Source organism: Molothrus aeneus, chromosome 2 (assembly GCF_037042795.1).
Source record: "Molothrus aeneus isolate 106 chromosome 2, BPBGC_Maene_1.0, whole genome shotgun sequence".
Classification (NCBI taxonomy): domain Eukaryota; kingdom Metazoa; phylum Chordata; class Aves; order Passeriformes; family Icteridae; genus Molothrus; species Molothrus aeneus.
In genome coordinates this window covers 54645787-54672957 of record NC_089647.1, presented here as the reverse complement: position 1 = coordinate 54672957, position 27171 = coordinate 54645787, and the positions used below count along the sequence as shown (strand labels likewise).

The 27171-nt window shown below is 36.9% G+C and overlaps 1 protein-coding gene across 3 annotated transcripts in view; it reads right to left on the bottom strand.

The window, feature by feature from the left end:
* ZC3H13 (zinc finger CCCH-type containing 13) overlaps positions 1-27171 on the bottom strand; it is a 45062-nt gene that overhangs the window by 13045 nt on the left and 4846 nt on the right. The window contains exons 1-11 of one of the 3 annotated variants that reach the window (XM_066545005.1): positions 26056-26187; positions 25509-25618; positions 20164-20275; positions 13857-13965; positions 12064-12203; positions 11170-11330; positions 9663-9860; positions 8064-8237; positions 4965-5275; positions 3492-3956; positions 2331-2513 (exon numbers count right to left, since the gene is read on the bottom strand). In XM_066545005.1, coding sequence (XP_066401102.1) covers positions 2331-2513; positions 3492-3956; positions 4965-5275; positions 8064-8237; positions 9663-9860; positions 11170-11330; positions 12064-12203; positions 13857-13965; positions 20164-20275; positions 25509-25618; positions 26056-26172 — 2080 coding nt within the window. In that variant the 5' untranslated portion in view covers positions 26173-26187. Of the gene's footprint in view, positions 1-2330; positions 2514-3491; positions 3957-4964; positions 5276-8063; positions 8238-9662; positions 9861-11169; positions 11331-12063; positions 12204-13856; positions 13966-20163; positions 20276-25508; positions 25619-26055; positions 26188-27171 lie in introns of those variants that run through there. The other 2 variants (XM_066545006.1, XM_066545008.1) reach the window with 2 other exon arrangements.

Genomic DNA, 27171 nt, shown 5'->3' with positions numbered 1-27171 from the left:
ACAGACTTATCTATGTATTCTTCATTGTATTTTGGATATTTTTGAGCATTTCTATAAGTTTTGACTACTTCATAGCAATTTCTATGCTCACATTAGTAGTATTTGAGCCACAACAAATCAATAAAACTATTTTCCTACAACATATATATAAAAACACTACACAAAAGAGGGAAAAAATGGCATGAACAGAGATTGGTATTTCTCGGTCCATTACTCTGAGGCTGAGTGCACTTTGCTGTAAATTGAGACAATGTCCACTAGGCGTGAGCAGGCAGAGTTTGGACAGAACTAAATCAATAAAACGTGCATTTACATCACTTTAATCAATTTTCATCCCTGAGTGAATTAACAATGATTTCGTGCTCCCCTGTTACCACATAAAATTAAAAGCAAAGCTGAGTGACATTTCTGCCTTTTTAAAAAGGTAAACCATCAATCCATGCAATCGGTTCTGTGAACAGGTTTCATATTTTTCAATGGGCCCTACAGCACCTCTACTATGATTTACTCTGCATACCAAGTATTAGATTTTTATAAAGAAGTTCTGTAACTCCTATTTGTTATGTCAGTTTTGGTGACAAAACATCCACATGAAAGTCTTATGTGAATCAAACACTGCAAGTGTATTACACAGTTAAGTGCAGCTAGTCAGCACTTCTTACGTGACTTCATTTTTTGAAGTACTATTCCAGTGGTTGTTTGGAACATTCGCCTATTTGCCGTAGTAGAATAAAGACAGCTCAAATTTGCAAGCTTGCATTTTTAAATCATACTCCTTGCATATCACAGAATCAAAATATATCTCAATTTTTCTCAGAATGACAGATACTAAAACTGCAGTCTAATTAGGGAAACTGTCTTGAATTGTAACTCTGAGGACTTACTACTACAAAAAGCGATCTAAGTTTTTAAGGAAGAAGACAACAAATTTTGAATTTATGCTCTCTATTTTTCCCCCCAAAGGGAAACACAACCCATTCAAAGCAACTTCCTTCCTAGAAATTTATTTTGTTGTCATTGCATGCTTTTATTTCCAATGTTTTTTTTTTCTGTTGGTTTGGGGTTTTGTTTTGGGTTTTTTTGGAGGTGGATGTTTGTTTTTCTTAATAAATTAAAAACCTGTTAGGATATGAAGAACACAGAATTGTATTATATATATCTGTAGGATTTATTTGGGCTGGGGAGGTGAAACAGATGAAAGCCAGACTGCAAAAGCCAACCCCCAGGACATGTTCAGTCTTCAGGATTTTTCAGCTGACATGAAAAAGGAAGCCTGGAGTTTAGGTCTGTTGAAATCCTGCCTTGAAGATGAGAGAGAATCTGAAGCAGAGCCTTTCACAGGGAGCAAGCCACAACAGATCTGTTTCAATAGGCTAAAAAGTATCTTTTGAAGTGGCATACAAAATAGCTCTTTGAAAAACTGAAATTACACAGCAGCTAGAATGTATCTGTCACCTGTAAATCAAAATTCAAGGCAGAAAATAACCCACTGTAATTTCATGTTTAGCCTTCACAGCTCCTCTTTCAATTTTCACGCTATTTTCATTTCCCTAACTCCTCCTGTTCTCTTAATTGGTGAGCAATATAAATATATTCCAGAGTGTAAGCTGGTGCTAAGCTCCTTCAAGCCAACATCGTGCACTTTCTGGTACAGAAGTCTGACATCTTGCATACTATGTCAAAATAAGTCTTGCATGCTGTTTTCCTGATCATTGGTATCTGTATCAATGCTTAGTTAATAATTATTGACAATAGCAAAGCACTCATCACTATTCCACTCCTCAGACAATAAATACTTGAATTAAGCATAAATTTAAATTGTCACTTACTTTAGTAACAAGTAGTCCATAACTGTTAGTCTAGTCTAGGCCTTCCCCAAAACACACTCAAGCAATTTACAGAACAAAAGCATAATGCTTCTATATAGGCAAACAGAATCAGTAACAAAATGCAATCATGACTCTAAGCTTAACATGCTTGTGGAACCATGAAGTGGAGGAGGAGACAAAAATATTTTACACTGAAGTTGTACAATGAGATCCTTTGAAGTTTAGTTTTTTTAATAATACTTGGATGAATAAACACAGAAGATGCCAAAACCTAGCCATAGGGCTGGAGAAAAGGTGACAGCATTCGTGCATACACTGCCAATGAATGATCTTTCAACAGAAGTTATGTCAAGGATAGGAGTAGTGTCAGTGTGTGGTGTCAGATGAGCTATTTATGAATTGGTGTGGGGGCAGAACAAGATAGAAAAAGGAGAGAAACACACACATTCATACATGTACATTTGACTACAAATGTATGAGTAAAACCAGACATGAAAATACCTCTTTCTCTGTTGTCACGCCTATCCCGTTCACTGTGTCTTCTCTCAAAGGAGGAGTCCCTTGCTTGATCCCGACTGTCATAGCGATCCCGATCAGCGTAGCTACTCCTCGATTCCCAGCTGTCGTGGTAGTTCCCACTACTGCTGTGACCATCAGCCTGGGATCCTCTAGTCCCCCGACTTCCTAATGGAGATGGAGCAACACAAAACATGAGCTTCCACACGTGAGGAAATCCACTGATACTTTATACCAACTGATGTACTGACATCTAATAAATTTGAATTAGCTGTTCATGGGCTGAAGAGTTTGTAACATCAAACTCTACTTAACCAACAACTCAAATTTCATATGTTTTAACTGTTTAAAGTTATTATTTGCAAACTGCAAAATCAAGACTTTCTGAATCCTCATGCCCTGGTCATAGTATGGGGTGTCCCGACTAGAAGTATCAGTCCAAAAGCCAGTTCACAATTATTCTGAAGAGGCTGTAAGCTAATAGTGCAGCAAGAATAGGCAGAGAAAGCAGAGATCATTCTCCTGTAAAAAATGCACATAATTTCCCCAATGAAAATGTTACAACAAGCAAAATAAATTATAGATTATTAAAAGTTGTTGTTTTTTATAATTATTATTATTAATGCATCAGACTTCAGAAACCATTTTAAAGAATAAAGTCACACTTTTTGGAAATCAGACAGGGCAAGGCGGTGAAGCAAGGAGAGGTGGGTGTGTGTGAGAAATGGTTTCCAGGCACCACACACCATGCAGTTGTTTTTGAAAGAGCATAAGAAACCTGCTGCCCAGTGCTTTGAGATGCACTACCACCTATGAATTTTCCACTACGCATCAGCCTCTTGTATTTGTAGCCAATGGGAAAACCTAGGGTTGCAGAAACATTAAACAGAGTGATGTAAGGGTTAGGCTTTGTTTTAAAATGGGATGGCAGAATACCAATCTTATGCCACTTTAATGAATGGAGAAGACAGAAGTGCTATAAATTTCAACAACAGTTTTAATTTAATGACAACAGAATTGAACACAGCTTTAAAAGCATGAACTATTTGGCAGTACTTGCATATGAAATATCAAACAAGGCAGTATGAATGCAAATGCTCAATCTTTAATGATAGGGACACGTGAATTTTTTAAATTACACAATACCTTTGTCAGATAATTCTGGACCTCGGCCTCGACTTCTGCCAATTCTATCACTTCTGCTCTCATTTCTGGAGTCACTTCTGGAGTCATTCCTCGTTTCAGCACGAGAGCTCTCCTCTCTGCCATGGGATCTCCCATAGCTACGCAAGTCATCCTGATACTGGTCATCCTTTTTATGGGCATCTCGACTCTCTCTGTCCCTGTAGTCATGGGAGTCTCGCGTGGAGCGTGAGTCCCTCTGGTCACGACTGTCCTTGGTGTCCCTGCTATAATCCCGCGTGTCTCTGGAGTCTCGAGTATCTCTGGATTCCCGTGGCTCCCGCCGATCTCTGGTGTCTCTCGTGTCCCTCCGGTCTCTTCCATCACGAGACTCTCTGTCATCCCTGTGGTCCCTGGAGGTACTCTGCTCTTGGTCATAGTCACGATCATCTCTTGTTTCTCTTTCTTTTTCTCTTTTCCCTCTTGTTTCTGTAAAACGTTCAAAAGAATGTTATATACCTGGCTTAATCTGAGCAAGCAAATATTTAGCACAAAAAGAACACTAAAACAACATACTCAAAATACACTTGCCAAATCAAAATTAATACAGAAATAGGACAAGATCATGCTGGGTTATCCAACTATACATTCAGTAAGTTTTAATGATCTTATTCTGAATATGAATCTCTACAGATATTTACCCATTCAAAACACAGTAAGAATAATAAAAATAAATGTCAAACATACTAAAGAGCAAGAGCACTTAAAAAATTTTAAGGTAGGGTCATCACTCCTCTGATCATGGATTCCTCTTATTTTCTACACACACACAGAGACACTTCCAAAACATTTGTGCTATATTTAGACCACTTGTAAGGCCCCAGTGCCCTGCTAAAATCTGTTGGTTTGGGGATCTGTTTTGTTTTGGGTTTTTTCTACAACATATTTATAATATTACTGCAATAGAAAGGTAAGTTTACAGCCAGTCTAAAATAGAGCTGACGTACATACTCTTTGTAATCTGTCTCTTGAGGCAAACAGCATGTTTGTTCATCACATATTACCCAAACAGAGGGAATGGCTGTTTCTTTGCAGACACCTCACTTAATGTCAATTACAGAGATAATAGAAAGCCATCAGTGGGGACTGGATTTCGGCACCTCTCAGAAAAGAGTAATAGTTACTTTGGTGTAGCCTACTGTGAAAATCACTTTCCTACTGACACCACCATTGCATTACACACAGAACACCTACACAGATACCTTCAAGCACCTTTACAATCAGTTGAGCCTACATAAGCAGTTCTGCCAGGGGTACATTATTACACAGTACCTGCAAACAGCATCACCAGCACAGCCAGAGTAAACAGAGCCAGTATTTTCTTCAACCCCTAGCCACTGGGATGGGTGCACACAATGCCACAATTTGAAAATCAAGTTTCAAAATGCACTTTGCAAACTAACAAACATCACTCTGAAGTGCTATTTTCATTCATACCGTCCCGCCTTTCGTGGCGCCTGTCATGAGACTGTGAAGTCCGATCGCGATCGTGCCTTCCCTTGTCTCTTGCAGGAGAGCGGTGTCTCGAAGGACTTCGCTTCCTCTGAGGTGGAGAGGAAGAGTGTGGGGGATAGGGGGAAGACGACCGCCTTGCAGGCGGGGAGGCTGTCCTTTGATAGGATGGAGAAGGAGTCCTTTTGCGGTGTGGGGAAGGAGAATGTCTTTGAACAGAGGAGCCTGACTGTGAGGACGAGGAGTGATGTCTGGAGGATATGGGAGAATGATGCTGACCTGATGGAGAAGCAGACCTGCAAGGAAGAGTTAAAACAGGCACGTGTAATAATTTGACTTAAAAGGTTCTTGACATACCATACAAAAAGCAATTAAAATAATTTTTGTATTGTCTACCCTCTAACTGCTGAAAATACCTGCTGTTTCTATAAAACATCAAACTTGGCCTCCCTCCAGGGTGGCAAGTATATGTTTTCAAAATAGGCTTATCTTTAAATGATTATTGTTTATTTAATGCCCAGGAAAACTTTCTCCAATCAAAATTGTATTACATAGCTACCAGAATGTAGGGGAAGGGAAGGAGGAGTCAGGAAAAAAATCATTATCTTCTTTCCCATTCCCAAACAAAAACCAGTTTTTCTTCAATATAAAATAGTTTTTTGGAGTTCATAATAAAACTACACAGATAATTTTTATGAGGTGTAAGTAAGATTTTTTTGTTTACAACAGCACTGAATTTTTTTTACAAAAAAAGTGTCTCCTCCTTATACACTTCTAAATACCTTTTATTGCAAGGACTGATCTTCAAGGAGTTCTTAGATCCAGAAAAACCATACACATACCTACTTAAAATGTTAGCCAACATGACTATTTACACAAACATGGAAAACTCACATCTGATAGAATAAGAAAACGTACACAAAATATTTCTGATCTTCGAAATTCTGTCACCAACTAAAGATAACTTACACAACAATAAAAAATTTCCTCATAATATGACTAACGTGGGCAAAAACACACTTCAAGTCTTAAGGCTCAGTAGTGGTGTATTTTTTCCCTTATCAGCACCAAAGTAACTTGTAAATATCTTTTCTCATGAAATATATACTGTCTTTAACTCCAACTCCCTTCTACTTCACAAAACTCCAGAGATGACAAAGAGTGGGGATTATAAAGCCACACCTGGACAACATATCTTCAAAAATCTCACTGTTCTGAGGAAACAAGTAGCCTGCATCCCTCTAAGATGACAATTTATATGCAAATGAAACAGATAACCTGGAATTAGTAGTAAAACTTCCAAAGCAGTCAATGTAAAATTCTGTCAAGGCTATATATGACTGACAGAATCCAAAATAGTTTCATGACTTACTGTCTTTAAACTAAGACTACATTTATTTTTCCCTGTGAAATCATTATTTTGAGACTCAGAGTTACGAAGATTGGCTTGCATGGAAGGCTTTCAATGGTATAGAGACAAAGTATTTCAAACCGCCTTCCCTGCTTCTAGCAGAAGGCCCATTTATCTTCCCTGCTTAACATTCCCTTGCACAACATTTGATACAAGCAGACAGCGATGAGCAAAATACTGGATGTCATGCTTTAACCCCAGACAGCAGCTAAGTACCACACAGCTGCTTGCACACTCCCTCACCCACCCCCAGCAGGGTGGGGAGAAGAATGAGGAAAAAGTAAAGCCTCTGGGTTGAGATAAGAACAGTTTAGAAACTGAAATAAAGTAAAACATAACCACAATGGTAACAATAATAGCAATCAAAAGGGAGATAACAAAAAGAGAGAGAAAAAGAAGAAAATCAAGAGAAATGGTGATGTACAACATATTTGCTCACCACAACTGATGCCCACCCTGTCTCTGAGCAGCAATTGGATTCTCCTGGCCAACTCCCCCAGTGTATACACTGAACATGATGCTCCATGGTATGGAATATCTTTTTGGCCAGTTCAGGTCAGCTGTCCTGGCCATGCTCCCTCCCAGCATTTTGTGCACCTGCTCACTGGCAGGGTGTGGGAAACTATGGTAATCATTACTAAAACATCAGTGTGTTATCAGTCTTGTTCTCATGCTAAATCCAAAACACAGCACTGCAGTAGCTACTAGGACGAAAATTAACTCTACCCCAGCTGAAACCAGGACACTGGAGTAAGTTAAAAACCAGGGAAAAGAGTACCAAAGAGATATTTTGCAGACTCCAGACTCCGTACTACTGCTCCAGGAAGAACTCTCTTCCCTATGAAGAATCCAATATAGCAAAAATGTCCAGCAGTCACATCTACCATAAAACAATCCAATGTTGTTCCAGCTGAATGGAGTCACCACAAAAGCCAAACAGTTTGCTTACAACTCTTTGGATTGCTGAATGGATGGGTTTTATTTTGCTTTTGATAAATCAGCATGCAGAAATATGTATGACGTCTGGAGCTTCTACCACCCTTCAACAGAGGTGCAGAAAATAAGAATGCCTTGCTTTCCATTATACAAACATGGGACTACAGTAGTATTTAGCACTGCCATCCTAAACCTGAGCTTATACTCTTTCAGGCCAAAATAAGGATTCCATTTTTAATGGATGGTAAAACATTTTTTCAAAGTCTCAAGAACTAACAGATATGATACCTTCCCTAAAACTTCCTGCAAGAAGCTTTGTACAGCATTGTTTAGCCAGTTGTGACTGCTTCTCAAGAAAGAGGTGCAGAACCAGGACCTGCGTATCATTTTACCCATTCTAGAAGAAACTCTGCCCATTTCCAATCTCAAAGGTAAAATATTTTTCCACGTTCCACTTCTTAAAAAGGGGAAGGTTAGGGAGGAAGAAAGTTCCCTAAGGCTCACAGACTGACTGTATCTCATATCAGACTTCTGAAGTTCTACCTGAAGGCAAAACATTTGCATGACAGATACCCTCCATGTAGTAACATTGCAAAAAAAAAAAAAAAGTCTCAGAGCTCAAGTGTTTGAGGCATAAACATTCACAACAGACTCACAAACAAGTAGTCAAACCAAGAGAGGAAGTTTCCAAACCAGAAGTATTAAAGGAAATAAAATCCACAGAATTGACCTCCCACCTGCGCGAGGGAGAGAAGTTATGTTTGTGGGTGGTTGACTTGGCTGGAGCTCGGGAGGTTTGCTTTCGCCTTGCAGCAGGTGGTGAGTACTCCCTGGAAGGGGAAGAATTGCTGCCAGAGTGATCTGCAGGACTAGGAGAACGTTTCTGTCTACGGGAGCTTTCAGATGGATCCCTGGGAAACATAAAGAGAAGCTTGTTCAACAGGGCTAAGATGGCATTAGCACAATTCTAAGAAACTACAGACACCTCCAAGACAGAACCTGTGATTACCATGTCAAGAGCAATGTTATACAGATATTTGTTATGATCTCACATATGAAATTACCTTAAGCTAGCAAATCTCAAGAATGCAAGATATGCACTAAATTTCTTGCTACACTGGACTGTAAAATCTAGAACATGGTAAAACAAAAAAAAACCTTATTGTAATTTTACCTAACATTTCATGTGGTGGTAAATCAGAATTCTTACAATGGAGAAATAGTTTGCTACCTTATTAAAAAATTTCTGTAATATCAGAACTTTATTTACGCAGCTTCAAGCTCAAACACATTTTTAAAGGCTAATCCCAGCAGCAAGTGAATGAAAGTAATCCATTAAAACCTTCAACTATTTCACTGACCATACCTCACAGAGATTTGACATTTCAACTTCATTTTTATTATGTAGGAGAAAAAAATGACAAAAATCCAACAGTGAAAAACAGAGAAAAAAATTACAAAAATCCAACAGAATACTACAAGGCTGTAGTCACCACAGCAATACCTGGTAATAGTACAATGATAAGACAAGTACTGTCATGGTGCTTTCAGCACTACCTAGAATGCTCCTTTCTATTGCTCGTGACTTCTTTCCAGTAATGGAGTGTGCAATCATGAGAGAAATAAAATACTTTCAAGTAAGTATGGTGGAATTTATTTAATCAATTAAAAATGCATGATTCACTGCTCTTCCAATCCTTAGTCTGCTATGCCAGTTACAAAGTACAACTTCACAACATGTACCCTACTTTCATCAGGAAAATTCAGGACATAAAAATGCAGATCATGTATCTTTCAGCTTAAGTGGACATGTATGCTCCAGGAAATAATAGAATAGTCATAGTAGTCCACCATTTTTTAAATATATAAATATGTATAAATGCAAAAGTGAAGCAATTCTAAAATGTCACTAGTCTTTGACAACCTCAAAAATACTTGAACCTACTGAAGATTAGGGAAAGTTTAAATGCACACTGCCAACTTGTGAAGATATCAGTCCTCTAAGATTTCAGAAAAGCATGCAATCAGACCAGTGAATGACTTCAATAAAGATTTTGGCAAACAACCTGCTCCACTGGTGAAGATCCAAATTCTTGAGAAATAATGAAGCTTTCAAAGAGGCATTTCACAAACTTACTAAGTAATGCAATTAAAACCTACCAATCTGTTAGTTATAGTCTATCAACCCACCTACATAACATACTGAAAATACTTCACTGAGGACTGAAAAGGTTGTTGGCAAAGTAGGTAATACCACCCTTACTATTCAGTGTTCTATAGAATTTAATTATAAAAGCAAGGTTAGAGTTAAAAGCTAATGATGCAACACAACTTACCTCTGCTTCTCTTTTTTCTCCTTGTGCCTTTCAAAGTCACGCCCTCTCTCTTTCACGTCCCTTGCCTTTTCTTCTGAACGTTCTTTTGCTTTATGTTTTTCCTTGTGTTTTTTCCCCAGGGGAGTTTCCTCTTGTACTGGAGGAGGAGGGCTAGGGGTACGAGGACCTTTCTTTTTACTCTGAGTACTTTTAGAACTCCTAGAGAGAAATTAACAGGGTGGGGGGGTATAAAAATGAAGAGTTGACAACTATTTCAAACAATAATTTCTCGACATTGACAGGAAAGTTCTAACATAAAAGGCCTTGAAGCTTTTAGGATGGGATTTACCAACTCCCTTAGCAAGCACCATTCAATAGCAGCACTTGACAGAAAGGTGAGTAGAGATAGTAAAAATTTATGTTGAGCTCCTAGATTTATAGCCTTTTTTTCTGAAGGAAGTGAACAAAAATAGGAATTGTTCCTGTCCAGAGAGAACCAGTTCTCAAAGATAAAATGCCCTTACATGAACTGTGTACATCAGAAGACAAAAACCATACAGTACCTTGTTTATACTCCCATTTCTGCAATGCAATATCCGAATGACACACACACACTTGAACTACTCATGTTTTCAATTTAATGTTAACTACCAGACAAGATGAAGCATCTAAACATTCTTGAGTATGCATCTCACAATATGAAACATTATGTATTTTCTGCATAATTTACCACTAAGATAAATCCTATCAACTAGGTATCACTGCATATGTCAGTAGTATACCAGCACATGCTATACCATTCCTGCAGCAGAAACAATGTCGTTCTGTCTCTATTTAAAGGGGATTTTAACAAATAGGTTAAACAGGGGACTTTCCCAAACACAGATGTGTCTGGTTACACTGCTGCAGTAATTTCTTTCCTATCTAAAAGCTGCAAACAACAATTCAAAATATCTTGTGGCCAGCAAGAACTTTAGAAGCAGCTTTGGTGATTGACTTTGGTGGCACTGCAGCTGGATAAAATCCCCTGATTTTTACATATTTTATCCTTAATTCTTCCCTGCCCCCCCACATTCCTCACTTCTTATTCTCTCCTGAATTCTCAGAAATTCCCTGCTTAAAAGCCACACATTTTATCTTGAACAGTAACATGCAATACCAACACAATGGGCAATTGGTCAAATTTAAACATTTAGAGAGGCTGCTTTACAGGCTGCAGCATTTCAAACAGAAATGTTTTCCTCTTTTCAATGGTTTATATTTTCTCATTGCCTCACAAAGATTCTGGAGATTCAGAGAAATGATCCGCTTGTAAACCATGAAAATAATCAACTGAAAACTACATCCATATGACAATTATCTGCATAAGATGATTCACAATGCACAATTTAGAGATCTTCTCCTGAATTTATATAATCAGGGGCACTGAAAGGAAGGAAAATGGAAAACATTATTTATGAAAACTCCAGTAATAAATGTAAGTGTGGTTCTCTTCTCATTCTCTTGCAAGATGCATCTATATACTGACCTCTGCTGCTCCAAAAGTGGTGAAGAGACAGTAGATGCTTTCTTGTCTTTCTTACTAGCTGAAGATGATGATTTGGGACTGGATCTTCGTTTTGGAGATTTGCTGGACTTTCGTGGTGATGGTGATGGTGATAATTTAGATCTAACCACCTCTGGAGAAATCTTGAAGGAAAGAATATAATTAACCAGTTATAGATTGATGCTCAAAAGTGTAACTGTATGCCGATATGTGTGTCAAGCACGTAAACTCAGCAAGTGAGAGAGTATGAGAACCATGTACATCTCTCCTTCAACCTCATCACACTGTTTGTGGAGAACAGCATAAAAGGAAGACAACATACAAAGTGTGGAGGAAGAGAAGGTGACGCACTCTGTAATATGTTACAAAAACTGTAACTTAAGGTTTAAAATCAGTATACTCACAACTAACACTCGCATTTGTCTGAAAAAGAAAGACATCCTTAGAGGATTTTTTTTTTAGTCTTCCCCAAAATTTTAGAGTTTCTAACAGCTACAGCTTTGTCTCTGTCACTCTATTCTGTTACTACAAGGCAAGGAGGAAAGTGTGATTGGGAAATGCCTTGTGTTTTCCTTTTTCTATCTTCTTTGTTACAGATCTTACTAGTTTTGTATTACTAAAATGCATTAAATCTTACTCATTTAATAGCTGACTTCACAAAGGAGAAAACTTGGTTACTGTGTTGGATGACTGATCAGATACTCACTTCAAGTACTCAAGTCACATACTAATTATATAGGTGCCAGTTATTTACTACCATGTAACACAACTGTGCATTTGTGGCTCAAAAACTTTAAGTCTTCTGGGAAACAATTACAAGCCTATGAAGTGGCCGATGACTTGTTTTTTCTTATTTCACATTTACATAATACAAACCTCTTTTTTAATTACTATTTCCTCTCGTTTCTCCATGTTTTCCTGTTCCAATTTCATGAGTTCTCTCTGAATCTTTTGGCGCTTCATTTCCAAAGATAGCTCATGATCATAATCATAATTAACATCTCCATTATCAGAGTCTTTATTTGAAGAAAAAAAAAAGTAAATTGATTAGTAGACAATTTCTTATGAAAAATACAACAATAACATTTAGCATACTAAATGCCAACCATAAATATTACTCCATGACTTTTAAGCAGTGCATGAATGGACCAAGGAAATTTGGCATTCATGCCAAATTTCTTCTCCAATTCTGTGTGCAATCCTGAAGTAATTCCAGTTAGTTCCATACAACCTGAAGTTCAACTCTTAAACTTCATTAAAAAGAACACCTTAACTTCTTTCATGGACATTCATCCGAGGAAGCAAGGGAAACAAAGTAAACCACTTTATATTTAAATAACAAGAAAATTAGAACTGTGTGTCTTCACAGGGAGTGAAAATATGCAGAGCACTATTTAACTGGGGAACTCAAATGAGACAGATTCATATAGTGACACATGATACTGGAGGGGTTTATTTAATACAGTGTCTTACAAATCAATTGATATACTTAATTAATTACATGTAAACATTGATTTTAAAATAAGAGAGGTGTTATGTATTAACCCTTTCATTGGATGAACATACACTTCAAGAGTTTACATCTGGTTTTACAACATTATCACTGTTTGGTTTTCACAGTAGAAAAAATGCTATTTCTCACACTTTTTCATTAAGTCATGGACAGTTAATATCTTAAGCTTCCAACCTGGCAACTGAAATCTTACTGAAAATTGAATTTATTCACTCTGTTTATATTAATTTTGTTTATGGATATTTAAGTCTAATATCCAAAAAGCATTTTGGGAAAATATCTGTCGGAAAAAAGACAACTTCATTAAAAAGTTATTAGCTTTCACTCCCTTCCTACATACATACTACATAACTACATAAAAGGTGAAATTCATTGCAAATATATTCATTATATGCGAATTCTCTCCAATGGGATCAGAATTCCCATTTTTTTCTTGCAATGTTGTAACTACTTCTGAAACACAGATTCTCAGAAAACTACAGAAACACCACAGCTCAGTAGAAGTTCTTGTAACATTACTATCAGGTCAACCTGGACTCTAACAGAAGTGAAACTTAGGAGAGAAAAAAAGTGCCCACAGCAACAATGAAACTTTCAGTAAGTACTAAAAGTCCTCCAAATCCAAAAACTCCCACCCACCAACTCATACAGAAGTGACTACAAAGGTAATGCAAGACACTTAGCATTCTTCAATATTTTTAAAACATAAATATTTCACCGATGTCCACCTTCAACTGTTGTTATTCTAACAGAGACCTTGTTAATGACAGCTTACACCATTAAAAATTATGCAACAAAAATGGCTGACTTTTGAATTCAAAGGAGTTCCCACTTTCTTCTCAGACTGACAGGTTCCAAAATTACTTTAGATGCAACTTGGATTCATCTAGTGACCTTAATGTGAAAGATTCACCATGGAGTAGACTATACCAAAAAAAGCCTGTTTTTAAAGCTAGTTGGTTTAACCACTGAACCACTGTAGCAGTCCAACTCAGGTAACTTGTTAGTTCTCCTCAAAAAAAAAAAAAAAAAATTAACAGCTACTGCATCAAAGTATTCTGCTTAGAAACCAAATCTTGAAGCATTCTACTTGGCAGACAGCCCAGAAATCTCACAGTTCTCTGAGGCATCAGGGGACTGTCAGTTCAATACATACCTTCTCTATTTGTTTCCCAATCCCCATTTTCCTCTTCGCTTTCTGGTGTTCGCTCCTTTGTAATTTTGATATCCTCCTTTTCTCTATGTCTTCCTCGTGAGGACTCTTTCTATAAAGGGAAAAATGCCGCATTAGAGTAAACAACTTTATTTCAAAAGAAGCCTGAAGAAGCAGGTGTATTTTACATGGTATTTTGGGGTTTTTTCATAGCACAAAAACCATTTTTCCCTTTAGCCTGTTGAACAAATACTCTCCTAAACAAGCAGAGACTCCACAGGCTACATGTTCTAATGCAATTTCATATAATCAGAATGCAAATAGGAGATGAGGAAAAGAGAAGAAAGCATTCATAAAATAAGAAGGCTTAAAGGCAGGGCAAGAGTCAAGCACATATCAGAGAATAAAGTTTAAAATAGGCACCAAAATAAGAGATTAAGTTCTAAAGACCAGAAGTTTAATGAACACTTAAAGAGTGTATTTTTAACAGCCTGAGCAAGAATTCTCAGCTGTAAATAAGAATATTTATATTCAAGGCAGATGAGCCTCAGAAGTGGAACCATTGAACTCTTCAGAGGATAAAGAATATGGAAGAGGAGGAGATAATAAATAAACCCAGAGACACTTGGCTGGCAGAAGGGGAAAAATTCTAAAGCAACACAATCAAATCAAGTTCCGTTGACAGCTTTGTGTTTGACTTTCACTGTCTCCAAGAGAAGTCTAACTAATGCAGTAGCACCCATTTCCCATGTCCTGTGAACACCTAAGAAAGCCAGAGACTATCTGTACAAGAAAAAAGATGTTTTCAAGTCAACTGATGCTGTGCTGCTCTTGTGTCCCTGCTAAATTCCAGTACAGAGCTATATAGCTGCACCTCTGCATCTGCTGAAGCAACATTCTCTGTGTGATGTACCTGGACTCAAGTGGAACACAGGACAAAGTTTCTTCACTACTAGCAAAAGAAGAAAATTCAAGCTTAAAGTATCTCAGGTTAATTTATTAAACAGGAAACCAGAACAGCAAAATCTGTCCCATAGCCCTGTTGTTCTCAGCTCACATAGTGCCCTCTTGTTTTTCTGGGGATTCTTTCATGTTGGTATGTGGGAAAAACATCAAGAGAAGGAGATGCTTGAGAATTTCACTAGCTATTCCTTATTGGTATTTAGATCTTGATTTAATTTAAAACTTCAACATTACCTTAGAAATACACTGAGGAAACAAAATAAAATTGCAGTCAGCCACTCAAAAATGAGTAAAATTCAACTATTCCTTTTTATTCAGTAACAATGTTAAAAACTTATCTCTAGTTAAATGATGTAAATCTCTAAAATTATGCAGAAGGTCATAACTTACTGAGTCGTGCTGGTTTCTGACATCAACTGCAGACAAGTCTACATCCACTAAGCTACTGTCTCAACATGTACTAAAGACATTCAGTCTACGGGCCAGAATTCTACTATGCCCCAAAGCAAATTACTTTAAAAGAAAATTACTCGGATGAGATCTAAATATATTTAAGCATAACAAGTCTTCTCTGCAACCATTCTTTTCTTTTGTAAGACTGTTCTTATTTTTCTAGCCCACCCTCCATGAAGGCCACAGCTGTTCTACTGGGCTGTATACTTCTACATACTTCAACTACGCCCTATAACATAAACAAAACCATAATTTCTTAAATGTGAATACTAGCTTCTATTAATTCAACACTACCTCTTACTAGCAAACTGAAATATGAACAGTAGGACAACCTCTCTAAGCCAATTTAAAAAAATCTCCCAAAGAAAATTCATCAAATACCTCGTCATCAAAGAACATGCAGCAAGTCAGTGCTTCAAGTCCCATTTAATAACCCATGTTAAAAATACTACACAACCTGTATGTATCATGCCTACCTCCTCAGACTTAAAAGCCAATACAAGCATCTTGCAAGAGCCTGTATTTTCTCCTTTCAGTGGAAAGATTCGGTAGTGGCACAATCGTATTTCTACAGAAGAACTGAGAACAAAACCAGCTATCAAACTGAAATACTGAATATAGGGGAAGCATGGTATTTCACACTAATGTTGCTTAGTTGTCAAGAAAAAAGATTTTGACAACATTGCACCTTGAAAAATAAATATCAGCTTAGAAATTGAGTATATTTTTCCTGGGGCATGCTAATTAAGAATTTAAGTTATGATGGTTTAGAACCTAATTTTTCTCACTGAAAAATCTTCAACATATTCCTTTTATTTTACTTGTTACACTTGTAACACATTTGATTCCCTCATACTATGGGAATTAAATGTTCCCTTCATATACTTACAGACCTTTTTTGTCTCTCCCTTAACAAGCCAAGAATAAAGTAAGTTAAGTTCCTAAAGGCCAATAGCATGACTGTCACTGGTACCTGAAGATGCTGCATATTCACTCTTGTTAACAACTTCTCTGAAGACTCTGAAAAAATGTCATTTACTAGACAAGAACCATTATACTTACATTATTATATATTTATTTATTAAAAAGCAATGTAGCTTGTCTTAAGAGGAAATGATTTAGTAGACTTTGTCTATGCTGGTTTTAGGTATATGCATACAGCTAAACATAGCAGGTGTTGGATAGATGTTTACAGTTTCATATGTTGATGTTTAGGAGAGATGCCACATAAGAAAGGGAAAAACTCAGGACATTATGGCTGACTTCTGTGAGATTTTATTTAATGTCTATTCAAGTTGAAGTTCTATGTCCCATGTGATCAGCCCTCTACAGCCCAAGACTTGGTGTCTACTTGAATAAATTTCCCACTACTGCCACAAAAGCCTGGCCAAGTACAAAAGGACTAATCCAATCTGTAAAACATGCTTCTAGCCAAGAAGTGTTACTTTGCCAACACTGATGGAAAGAACAGAAGACTGATACAACCTACAATTCTTGCATTGCAGAAATCTCAGTTTCAACCTTATCAGGTTGCACACATACACGCAGCAGCAAAATAAAGTCATTCCAAAGCACAGATTCCTTTAAACCTACAGTAAGCTACACGTATTACAGCTACAACCTTTTGGGCAAGCTAGTACTACAGTACTACTTTGCTCCAGGTATAATATCTTTATAGTGTAAACTACTATCATGCTACAGAAACACATAAGTAAATTAATCTGAAGTTCTCCTGACATTAAGTGGTATTTGTTCCCATTTCAGAGATGGAAGACAATGCTGAGTCCTATTTCCAGTGGAAATAAAAGCTACAGTGACAAAATCCACAGATACGAAACAAGTGATACACATTCCTTACAAAAACCTTCCTAAATGTACATTAAGCTCCTCCCACTGTTTCTCCCAAATCACACACACCTTCCACGTTAAGACTTTAGGTAAGACTTCATACACACGAACATAACTGTCTTCTCATAATTTAAAATAAAAATTTCCAACTGAATACAGTAACAGCAGGAACCTCATCTAATTATTTGTATAATGATTCATACACTAACATACAGTGCTGAAGTAATTCCAAACACAAATCCAAGAAACACAAAAACAACTGAGTTTAATGTAGGTGTCCACATAACACAGCATATCGTCTCTGCAAATAATAATACAAAGCATGAAGAAATAAAAAGGGATATAGTCTATAAACTGCCAGTATAGGAAGTTTCTTCCTAAATACATACAGATTGTACTAGTTATGTCTCAAAAGAATAAAAAAATCTCTTCTGAAAAGATTTTATCGTAGTTATACTGTCTTAGATTCTTGTGGAACCTATTCAGCTTTGCATGCCTATCTTCTGAAAACCAGGCAGAATTATTATATATAACATAAATAGCATTGTCCCTTGTCATTTTCTAATTTGCCACCCTTTCTACTGGGTTAAAGTACAAATATGACGCATCTAACTCACATTCTCTCAAACATACATTACACACATTCATCCCATGTCCTTTCTTCTCTCCAGTTTATTTCTCACCTCTTTGCCCACTTCAAGAAGACCTTTGACTGTATTTTCTTGCACACAGGCGATAACAACCAAACAGCATTTCAAATAAAACTGGACCATGAATTTCTACAGCATATTATCAATCATTTTCTATTCCATTTTTATATACCTGAATGTTTGCTTCTACAACTGTGACTTCACTTGGAACACATGGTTACATTGAGCTGTCCACAATAACTTATTTTTCTATTGCGTGGTTTCAGTTACTTTTAAAAAATTCATTCGTTGTTTTAAATACTTTCTTCATTGTGCATGACCTTGCACTTGCCAACACCAAGTTTCATCTGCCATTGTACTGCCAAAAACTATCTTTCCCAAACCCCATGGCACTCCTCAGACTTCAGTAATCCCAAGTACTGTTTTCAAATCTTCTGCAAAGTCTGACATTTGGAATATTGGAATTTGGAACATTTGTCCAACTTTTTTCTACATTCTTTAAAATTATAGTTCTTTAAATTAATTACAATAGCATTATGCGTAATTCAATTTCAAATTAATCTAAAATTTTCCCCTTAGCTGGCTTCTAAACCTAAAATACTATACCTTCTATTTTTTGACTATCTATATATATGCCTCAGAAGTCTTGTTTCAAAACAGGTTTGACCTATGTCAGGCAGTTCTCTCTTAACCACTACTCTCCATCGAAGTTTCAGTCTAGTAGTCTGGTGAAGCACAGATTTTGTCTGCAGAAATGTTTCTGATTGGTCTTTTTTTTATTTTTAACCAAAATTATGAAACTTCTTATGGAACAAGCTACTTTTCATTATTTCAAAGTTTTCTTATCGAGCTCTGCTGATACCCCAAAAGCTTTAATGAAGTATGCAAATATAACATATTAGATCTCCACCGTAACAGCAGCTGTACCGATGGAGCAAGATTTTTCTTAGCAGTTCAGCCACTTGAGTCTTCTGTCCTTTTAGATATCCTGGTTCTTTGCAAAGCAACTCTTGACGACTGTCCCTCTTCATCTATTTGTTCCAGAATATTTTCTTTGATATCCTGTATTTTGAGAGTTGCCTCCATGGAACTAAAACAAAAGGTCAGCTGTTTCCTCAATCTTCCATTTTATGAGATTGAAGCAGAGTATGTTTTACTCTGCTGTGTGCTTAATCTATAAATAATTCTTTGATACGTTAACACTAATTCTCCAATTCCTTTAGATTCTTGCTTCCAGATCACTTTCACTTGGGTTTTAGTTGTTTAAGAGTATTTTATTATTACATTTAGAGAACACTATAAAAAGCAAGGTTAACTACTCAATAGTAAGAATTACATCAAAATTAGAGTTGTACCAGGACAGAAGTTACAGCAAATTTTAATGACGGTTGGAAAAAAAATTTTCCCACCAACCATGTACTCAATAACTGAACAGTTTATTCAAGCTATTAGAAAATAAAAGAAACACATTTCAGTAAAAAGATTGAGAGTTTACAAAAATTAACAGCAACTGAAAACATGATTGGAAGGTAAGCCAAAGTTAAATTTAATGATAGCAGCTGCTGCTGATTTATTTACAGCTGACATAAAAAGATTTATTTTACACAACAAGTAGGAACAGACCAAGAGGAAATGATAGAACATTGTCAATACCTGCAGAAGCAAAACTGATTTTTTACAAATAAAACCTTTTAAAAATTATTCATATGAAGATGGTGTTAAACACGGTGCAGGAACACAGTGGTGCTACTGCTTCATAGGTACAGGGTCACACTACGAACTCTATCCCTATTTGCCTGTAACATCAGAAACAGGTAACACAGTTTTAAAATAATTAAATTTTGATATTTGAGGGCCACAGGGTTGCAGAAAGATGCTTACAAAATAAGAACAATAATGAATTTTTTGCAAAATTCATTAATTAAGCAGTTGGGGTGCCTGATGAGTATGTGAGGAGGAAGGCAAAATGAACCAGCACAATCGTAACTGCATGGTTTCATCAAAGGCAAATTTGGGGTGAACAACTTAGGTCGGGATGCATGAGTAAGTGCTGGGGGGAAAATAGTGGACAACTGAAACAATGGTTAGTATACTTTCTTGGTAATAATCAAAGAGTCTGCACTGTTTTTAAATACCTGTTTATCAGTATTTATAGCACATTTTATGTCTGTGGGGTTTATAAAATCTTTGGGAACCAAAAGACCAGAAAGCACTACAAAATTGCAAAACAGTACAATTGTTAAGACACTTCATAACAAAAAATGTGATATGCTATGTACAAAATGATCAGTTCCTTAAAACATTTTCAATATTACAAGTCACAACAATAAGGTTTCTAGGACACACTGCCCAATTGTTACTGAGGGATTCTGGAGTTCTGCAAACTCCACTCTTACCCTAACAGGAGAGGATGATTCCTCTGTACTTCGTTTCTGGGGCTCTGCCTCAACATCTTGACGTTTGTTCTTCATTCTTTCCCGAAGATCTCCAGTGGGTCTTTCTGGTGACCTGTACAATACAGAAACATAATATAACCAGTTCTATGGGACTATTCTTAAAGGAGTATTATCTGTCTTTTAATTATTATTTTATTAGTATATCCAGAAAAATCTAAACCTCCCACCCAGAGGCAAGGTGGATGCGTAAGAAAATATGCCATTCTAAAGGGCTTAAGCATTATAAAAACTTTCCTTTCAGAAAGTCAAGGAAGACTTGACTCTAAGAAGAAAAACTATTTGTATGTATATATGGCATTACTCAGTTACTACTCTAGATCAGCTTCCCATCCAGAATAACCTTTTTCTGACCATCATGCAGATGTGTTTCATAATCACTCTTACCAAATACTTGAAGATTTAGCCTTCTCCTTAATCTAAGCTGCAACAACTTTTATATATATTACATAAATATAAGTGTCTCTATATATTACGTATATATATGTAAAATCACAATTAATGCAGAATCAAACTACTATAGACTAGCAATGAGAGTCACAGAGAAGCACAACTCTGAATGTGGATGAAGTCTGCAAGCAGAGATAACCTAAGCACCATCCTCCCATGGTCTAGGTGAAGCTGCTACACAGGAAAACACTGCTGCAAGACCATGAACCAGAAATGAACTCCTGGAGGCCTCTTCCATTTTCCATCTTGCACTAATAACTATTTCATTATTTAATTACAAAATACTGGATGAACTCTGCTAGTCATGCACCTTTACAATATAATTTCTGTAAGAGATATTACTGTGATGTGGGAGGAGGAACATCCTACACTACTATAATTTTAGTATGGATTCATGAGTTCATTCACCCCTTATGTGCTAGAAGAGAACAACCATTGCATTGCTGAGGCACTGGCACAAGTTGCCCAGAGAAGCTGCGCATGCCCCATCCCTGGCAGTGTTCCAGGCCACTGGATGGGGCTCTGAACAACCAGGTGGAGTGGAAGGTGTCCCTGCCCATGGCAGGGGGGTCGGAACCAGCTGATCTTTAAGGTCCCTTCCAACCCAAACCATTCTGTGATTCTGTGATTCAAACAAATTCCTAAGCTAAGGAAATGTAGGAACTGTTTCAGAAGACCTTTCAGTTCAAGAAAACAAATTTTCTCTTCATATACATTTGTCTTGATACTGAGTCTTGTACTTCTGTGATGGCTGTTTCACAGTCAATGCATACAAAAATTTAATTTAATACCATTTCATTTTCAAGCTGCACATATTTGAAAAAGTAACTTTTTCCATTTCCTCCTCTGCACTGTTTCCTAGATTTAATTCTTTAAACTGCATCACAGGGTTAAATGTATGAGGACCTACAGAGACAAAGATCAATGACTGCTCTCATTTTTTATAGCATTTAATTCTCCATGAAATTGTAAGTACAGGTCAATCTAGATCAGAGGAAATGTACAGAAGAGTAGAGCTCTGCTTTTTTCATCACTAAGGATCAAATAATAACCAGCATAAAATGTATAAATAAGTTATTTTCTTTGCATGCATGACTATATGAACTTTAAAGTGTCTGGATTTAGTAAAGGTTATGACTCTAAGTATTTTTCCCCTCCCTCCATATTAAAAAGGCAATTATTTGCATTACCAAAACTCTCTGAAGCATCCCAACCATCAGCTATCTCAACAAATAAACTGTCTTTCAGCATTAAAGTGTAATTCAACACCTTAATTTTTAATAATATTTAAGCCACAAATACAAAGGATTTGGATTAGTGAAACTGAAAATTAAGCTAAGAGGCAGAAAGATTATCAATAATGTATTTGTAATACTGTTCCTCGAGAGGAATACCTTCAGGAAAAAAATCCCATTAGCTGAAGGAGAAAGCAAGAGAACATGCACTGAGTGCAGCTCACGTACCTTACAGAGTCACATCTGACATTCTAATACTTTTTTTTTTAAAGTTACAGGCTGGGGTACAAAACAAAGTATCCAAACCAACTGGATACAAAGTACCCAATTTCATAGCCAATTAAAAATTTTTTTGTTCCCTCCCATGCTGAAAAAAAAGGTATTGTGCTAAAGCATTATTCAAATCTACTTAAATATTATAAAAGCTATGAAAAAAACCCACAAAGTTAAAAGGTACACATTCAGGCCTGGGGTTTGCTGGACAATTTTTTGTTTGGTTTTGCTGTCACTCGGTAAGCTTTTTTCAGCTTTAGGAGAACACCAAAGCAAAGTCATGGTAATCACCTTATCTCTCCTTCCCCAAAGACATCATAACCCTCCAAAAACTCTAATAAAATAAGGCTGACAATTAGTCAAACTTTAAGAAATAATTACTCATGAAGCCATGACTGTTTTCAGATGCTTTGGCTGAATGCACAGAAAAACAAGCTGGTCTACTAGCTGATTTTCTTTTATGTGTGCCACAGCTTCATTTCTACATAACTTTCTCCCAGCCCACTCCAAAAGGGATCTTTGGTTATTCCAGGTCATGCTCACTGTTGAACTTCAACAGTTCATGACAAATTACCTCTGCAGCTTAAGACGATGTAGCTATACTGCAACCTTCAGTTGCAGAAAAACTGAAAACAGAACCTTTCACACAAAAGGCATTATGCAATTTCTTTTTAATATTTTGAGCTGGGCCTATCTTTTAAATAAGGCCTAAAATGAAGAATTTCCTCATTTCAAATTCTAAGGCAGTTAAGTGATTTCAAACAGCATTACTTCTTGCAACAGTTCAGTTCTCCATGTTTAACAGCATTTAGGAAATGCACATTTGTAACAGTGACTTGATTTGCTCCTGTACTTCTTACAGTGTCAGGAGCAAGTATCCAGCAACAGGCAGACCTTGCAACACACCTACCCGAAGATATTTCTGTGTGCCTGTGTGAGAGCACACGTGCATAGAGGCAGATGACCAATATTTGTGTATTATGTACACGTTATAACTGCTCAAGAAACACTGCCCTGTTTCCAGTTTCCCATATTTGAAATTTCAAAATCCATACATTCTTTCCTAGTATGACTGCTGGCTTGGCTTGATTTTTAAATGCAGTGTGATGATCCCAAATAAAGACGACCAGTCAGACTAAGAAAAGGTCCCAGTAATGGCATAGATCTCAACAAACGCATGAAGGAGCCAGCCAGGAAGTTGCCAAGCAACTAACCAACAATCTACAAGTGCAGAAAGAGCAAAATTCCTCATGGGATAACATGTTTACACACAGCTCTTAGCTTCACCTAAATTCTGATGTTGGGAAGACTGGCAGATCTAATACTGTATTCTCAATAATATCATCAGGTATGCTTCATGTAAAAACACGTTAGGTTTTTTTTTTATAGCAAGGTTAAAATTCCTGCTGTGAGAGGCAGCATTAGCTCTAAAATCAATCTTTATCATACTTCAGAATCAAGTTTTCCTACTGTCTGCTGATGTTTTGAACTATGGGAGGCATTATGGTCAGATAAAACCATTAGCAAAAGGACTGACTGCAGGCAGGTATGGAACTTGGGGCAGAAGGTATGAAGACAGAAAGGCAGCAAGACATGCTCTGTCCTACCCAACTCCTTGCAAAGCAGATGAGAGCTCCCTGGCAGGCTGACTGAACACATGCAGACACACTGCCATTTTGCTATCCCAGATACTTGAACAAGAATATTGCTTTAACTGAACTGATGCAGAAGCAGCATTAGTTTGGCTTGCCTGAAGCCAATAAAATTGCATTTGAAATGCCTGGATAACATTTGTGAAAATCTCTCTAATGTTAAATGGCATGAAAATGCCACCCCACCATTTTATTATGTACCAGCTTTTTCTATGCCTGGCCAAGAGCTATTAGTGGAAACTTTTGAAGACAGGCACAGCTCTTTCATTTGTCTGTTTTTTTTTTTGGGGGGGGGGGGTGTGGGGTGTGTGTGGAGGTGATGGGCTTCGTCCTCCTTTTTACTTTTAAGAACACCTTTATTAAATACTGAATGTGCCAAGCAAATAAGCAGGAAGGTTTGTCCTTTGACTTTTCAAATAGTCCTAGTAAAAAAGTTAGCAATAAGAAGAAGGAAATCAACGTTTTTCTTAAATGTCACTGGGGACAGTGAAGCATAAACACAGCTTTAATCATTAAAAGAAATGTCACTTTTCTTCAAATGACCAAGCAGAACTACGCACTGAGTGTTCCAAACACTAAAAGCAAGGAGAAAGTGACATTTTAACTGTTTTAAAATATAATCCCTACCAGTAAATCGCTTACTTTATTCATTTGGAACATTCAGCACAGAACAGAGTAAAATGTTTTACACACCAAAAGAAACATTAAACTCAGTATTACGTATTTTGTATCCCAGCTGCTAGCACCTGGGAAGCAATGGAAGATCAAACAAGCAAAGTCAAGATCATCCTAAGAGCAAGCCATATGAATAGGAAAAAGAACCAAACACAGAACCCTAACATCAGGCCAACCTTCCTTTTGTTGCTTTACTCTTTAATGCTTCAGTGTGCCCATCCATAATCTATAGGTAATATTGGCATTATAAAGGACAGCTGTTTGTAAATTGTGAAGCCTTCACAGAAAGAGATACTATGCTAAAACCATACCATCTTTTTGTCCTTTATAGAAAGAACACTACAAGCTTGCTGCCATACTTGGCTTCAGTTAAGTTAGGTGTTATGCCACACAAAGGACAGTTGAAAAAAATTAAATTTTAGAAACACACGAAGAGACATATAACAAAAAATATTCTCTTTTGAAAAATTAGGTAACTTTTTTGATCTCCCCTACAATACAGGACATTTTTCAATATCTGATAGATAAAGTCACAAAGCCATGTTTTGAAGAGAAGTGTTTTCTCACAACATGAGAGAAACAATAGACATTCATCACGTAACATAGCAAAGACAAGAGGGCTGTGAGTGTAAGCACTGCTGTAAGTAATGGCAAACCAGCATTTTAGTACAGGACAGAAAAGTATACCAGAAAGCTGCAGTGACACTATGCCAAAACAAAAAAGTACTAAGGTATTTGAACTTCCCATTTCAAGTAATATATAGTTAATCTGCATCCAGTTGACTATTAATTTTTTAAAGCTGTATACACACAAAAATCCTGCACATTGCCAAAATACTTGCTTTAAGCAGCTTCATAAGGCAATTGGTTATTGATATAACACACAATTAGGCACACCACAGCATTTCACTTAAAAAAAAAAAGACCAACAAAACAAAAGACAGAGTTGCAAAAGCTATTTTCCTACAGCATGTGAAGAATTCAAAGTGAGTTCTTGATTTACCTTCTATAACTGCTGCTATAGCCTTTACCTCGTGGTGAAGGGCCATGTACGAATCTACATGTGTTCCCATAGAGGCAGTTGCCAGTCTTCAGCCAGTTACGGCACTGTGTCTAAGAGACAGACATTACTGGGTGAATTTCACACTCCTTTCTGGAAATACCATTGGTGTGAGTGTGGCAGAACAAACAAATGACTCCACATTAAGTCCCATTTATCTGTAATTTCTGTCCACCAGTGATATAATTGATTTTTAAAAAATAATCAACAAAGAGCATCAGGTCTGGCAGAGAAAAATTTAGGCTGGTGGAAACACTACTAATATGCACGGTACTACTGCTCCATCCAGAAGCTGGCACAATACATGGTATTTGAAAATTCTAGTATTAGCATGTTGAACATCCATATGTTAAGGAGTTCTTTTCACCTTTACTTAACCTCAGTAACATCTGAGTATTTGCTGCTTGTGAGCTACTCTTTCCCACAACATAAATCCTGGAAAAGAAGATGCTGGGGTGGGGAGGAAAAGAAGAACACTTTTACAACTCACCTCTGCAGTACTTCCAGTGCTGGGTCCAAGCCTTTCAAACACACTGGGTCTTCGGGATGTGCTATCGGATATGGTCTTGGTATTTTCCACTGTGACCTTCCTTCTAATTTTTGACATTTTGTACTACTTCAACCAAAAAAAAAAGCAAAACTGTAAAATCCTTCAGTTTGGGGCTTTGACACTGAACTCATATGAATAAAATAGTATGAAATACGTTGCAAGAGTTGCTGCAGAGGTGATGAAGAAAGAAAAAGAAGTCATATATGAGTGAAATGTATCTAATAACACGGAATGCTTCTGACTTGAACTAGTCAGCTGAACACCAGTAACGATAATTTCTCATTTCATTTCATGACCTGCTTTGGATTCTTCAGCTTCCCCTTGGGAAAGATCATATGACATGTTATTCATTTAGGCAGCAAACACCATACAGGACAGATGCTTTCTTTCATTGTGTATTTTTGGTGCATGAACTCAAGTGACTTAAAGTGAATAGAACCTTTAATATTATTTCACCAACCTCTCAGAAACCAATTTCAACCACTAAAAACACCTCCCAGTTTTGAAACAAATTAAAAAAAATAAGAGCTTTATTTTTTTCCCCCTTGTTGTGTATGACAACCTACTGAAAGCCATCTTGCTATCATCCACGGCCTGTGTTTGTTATCAGTCTGATTTCTACAACTATTTGGAATTACACGAGTTTAGGAAAAAACACAACTCCATAATGATGATGCACTTCTTAATCTGCTCAAAAAGTAGCTCCTTCTCATTAAGAAAAACAGATTTTAAAGGAAATACAGTGTAACTTTGATAAACAAGAAGACACAATTTATCTTACCTGAGAAAGGAAGGAGTTATAGTGAAAAAAAAAACAACCATATTTAAAGAAAAGAAAAGGAACATATATTTTTAGCACTACAGGCAGATCGTACAGAAAGGGCAAAATGGGCCTCAAAAACTAATCTCTGTTCTTTACATTCTACTTGATGAAAACAAAAATAAAATCAATTTAGGAACATCTGCCAGGTACTCATCAATTTATATACAGCCCAAAAGCACACCTCTTTGTTGTACTGCAATGTGCCATCAGCCTCATTATTAGCCAAACACTAA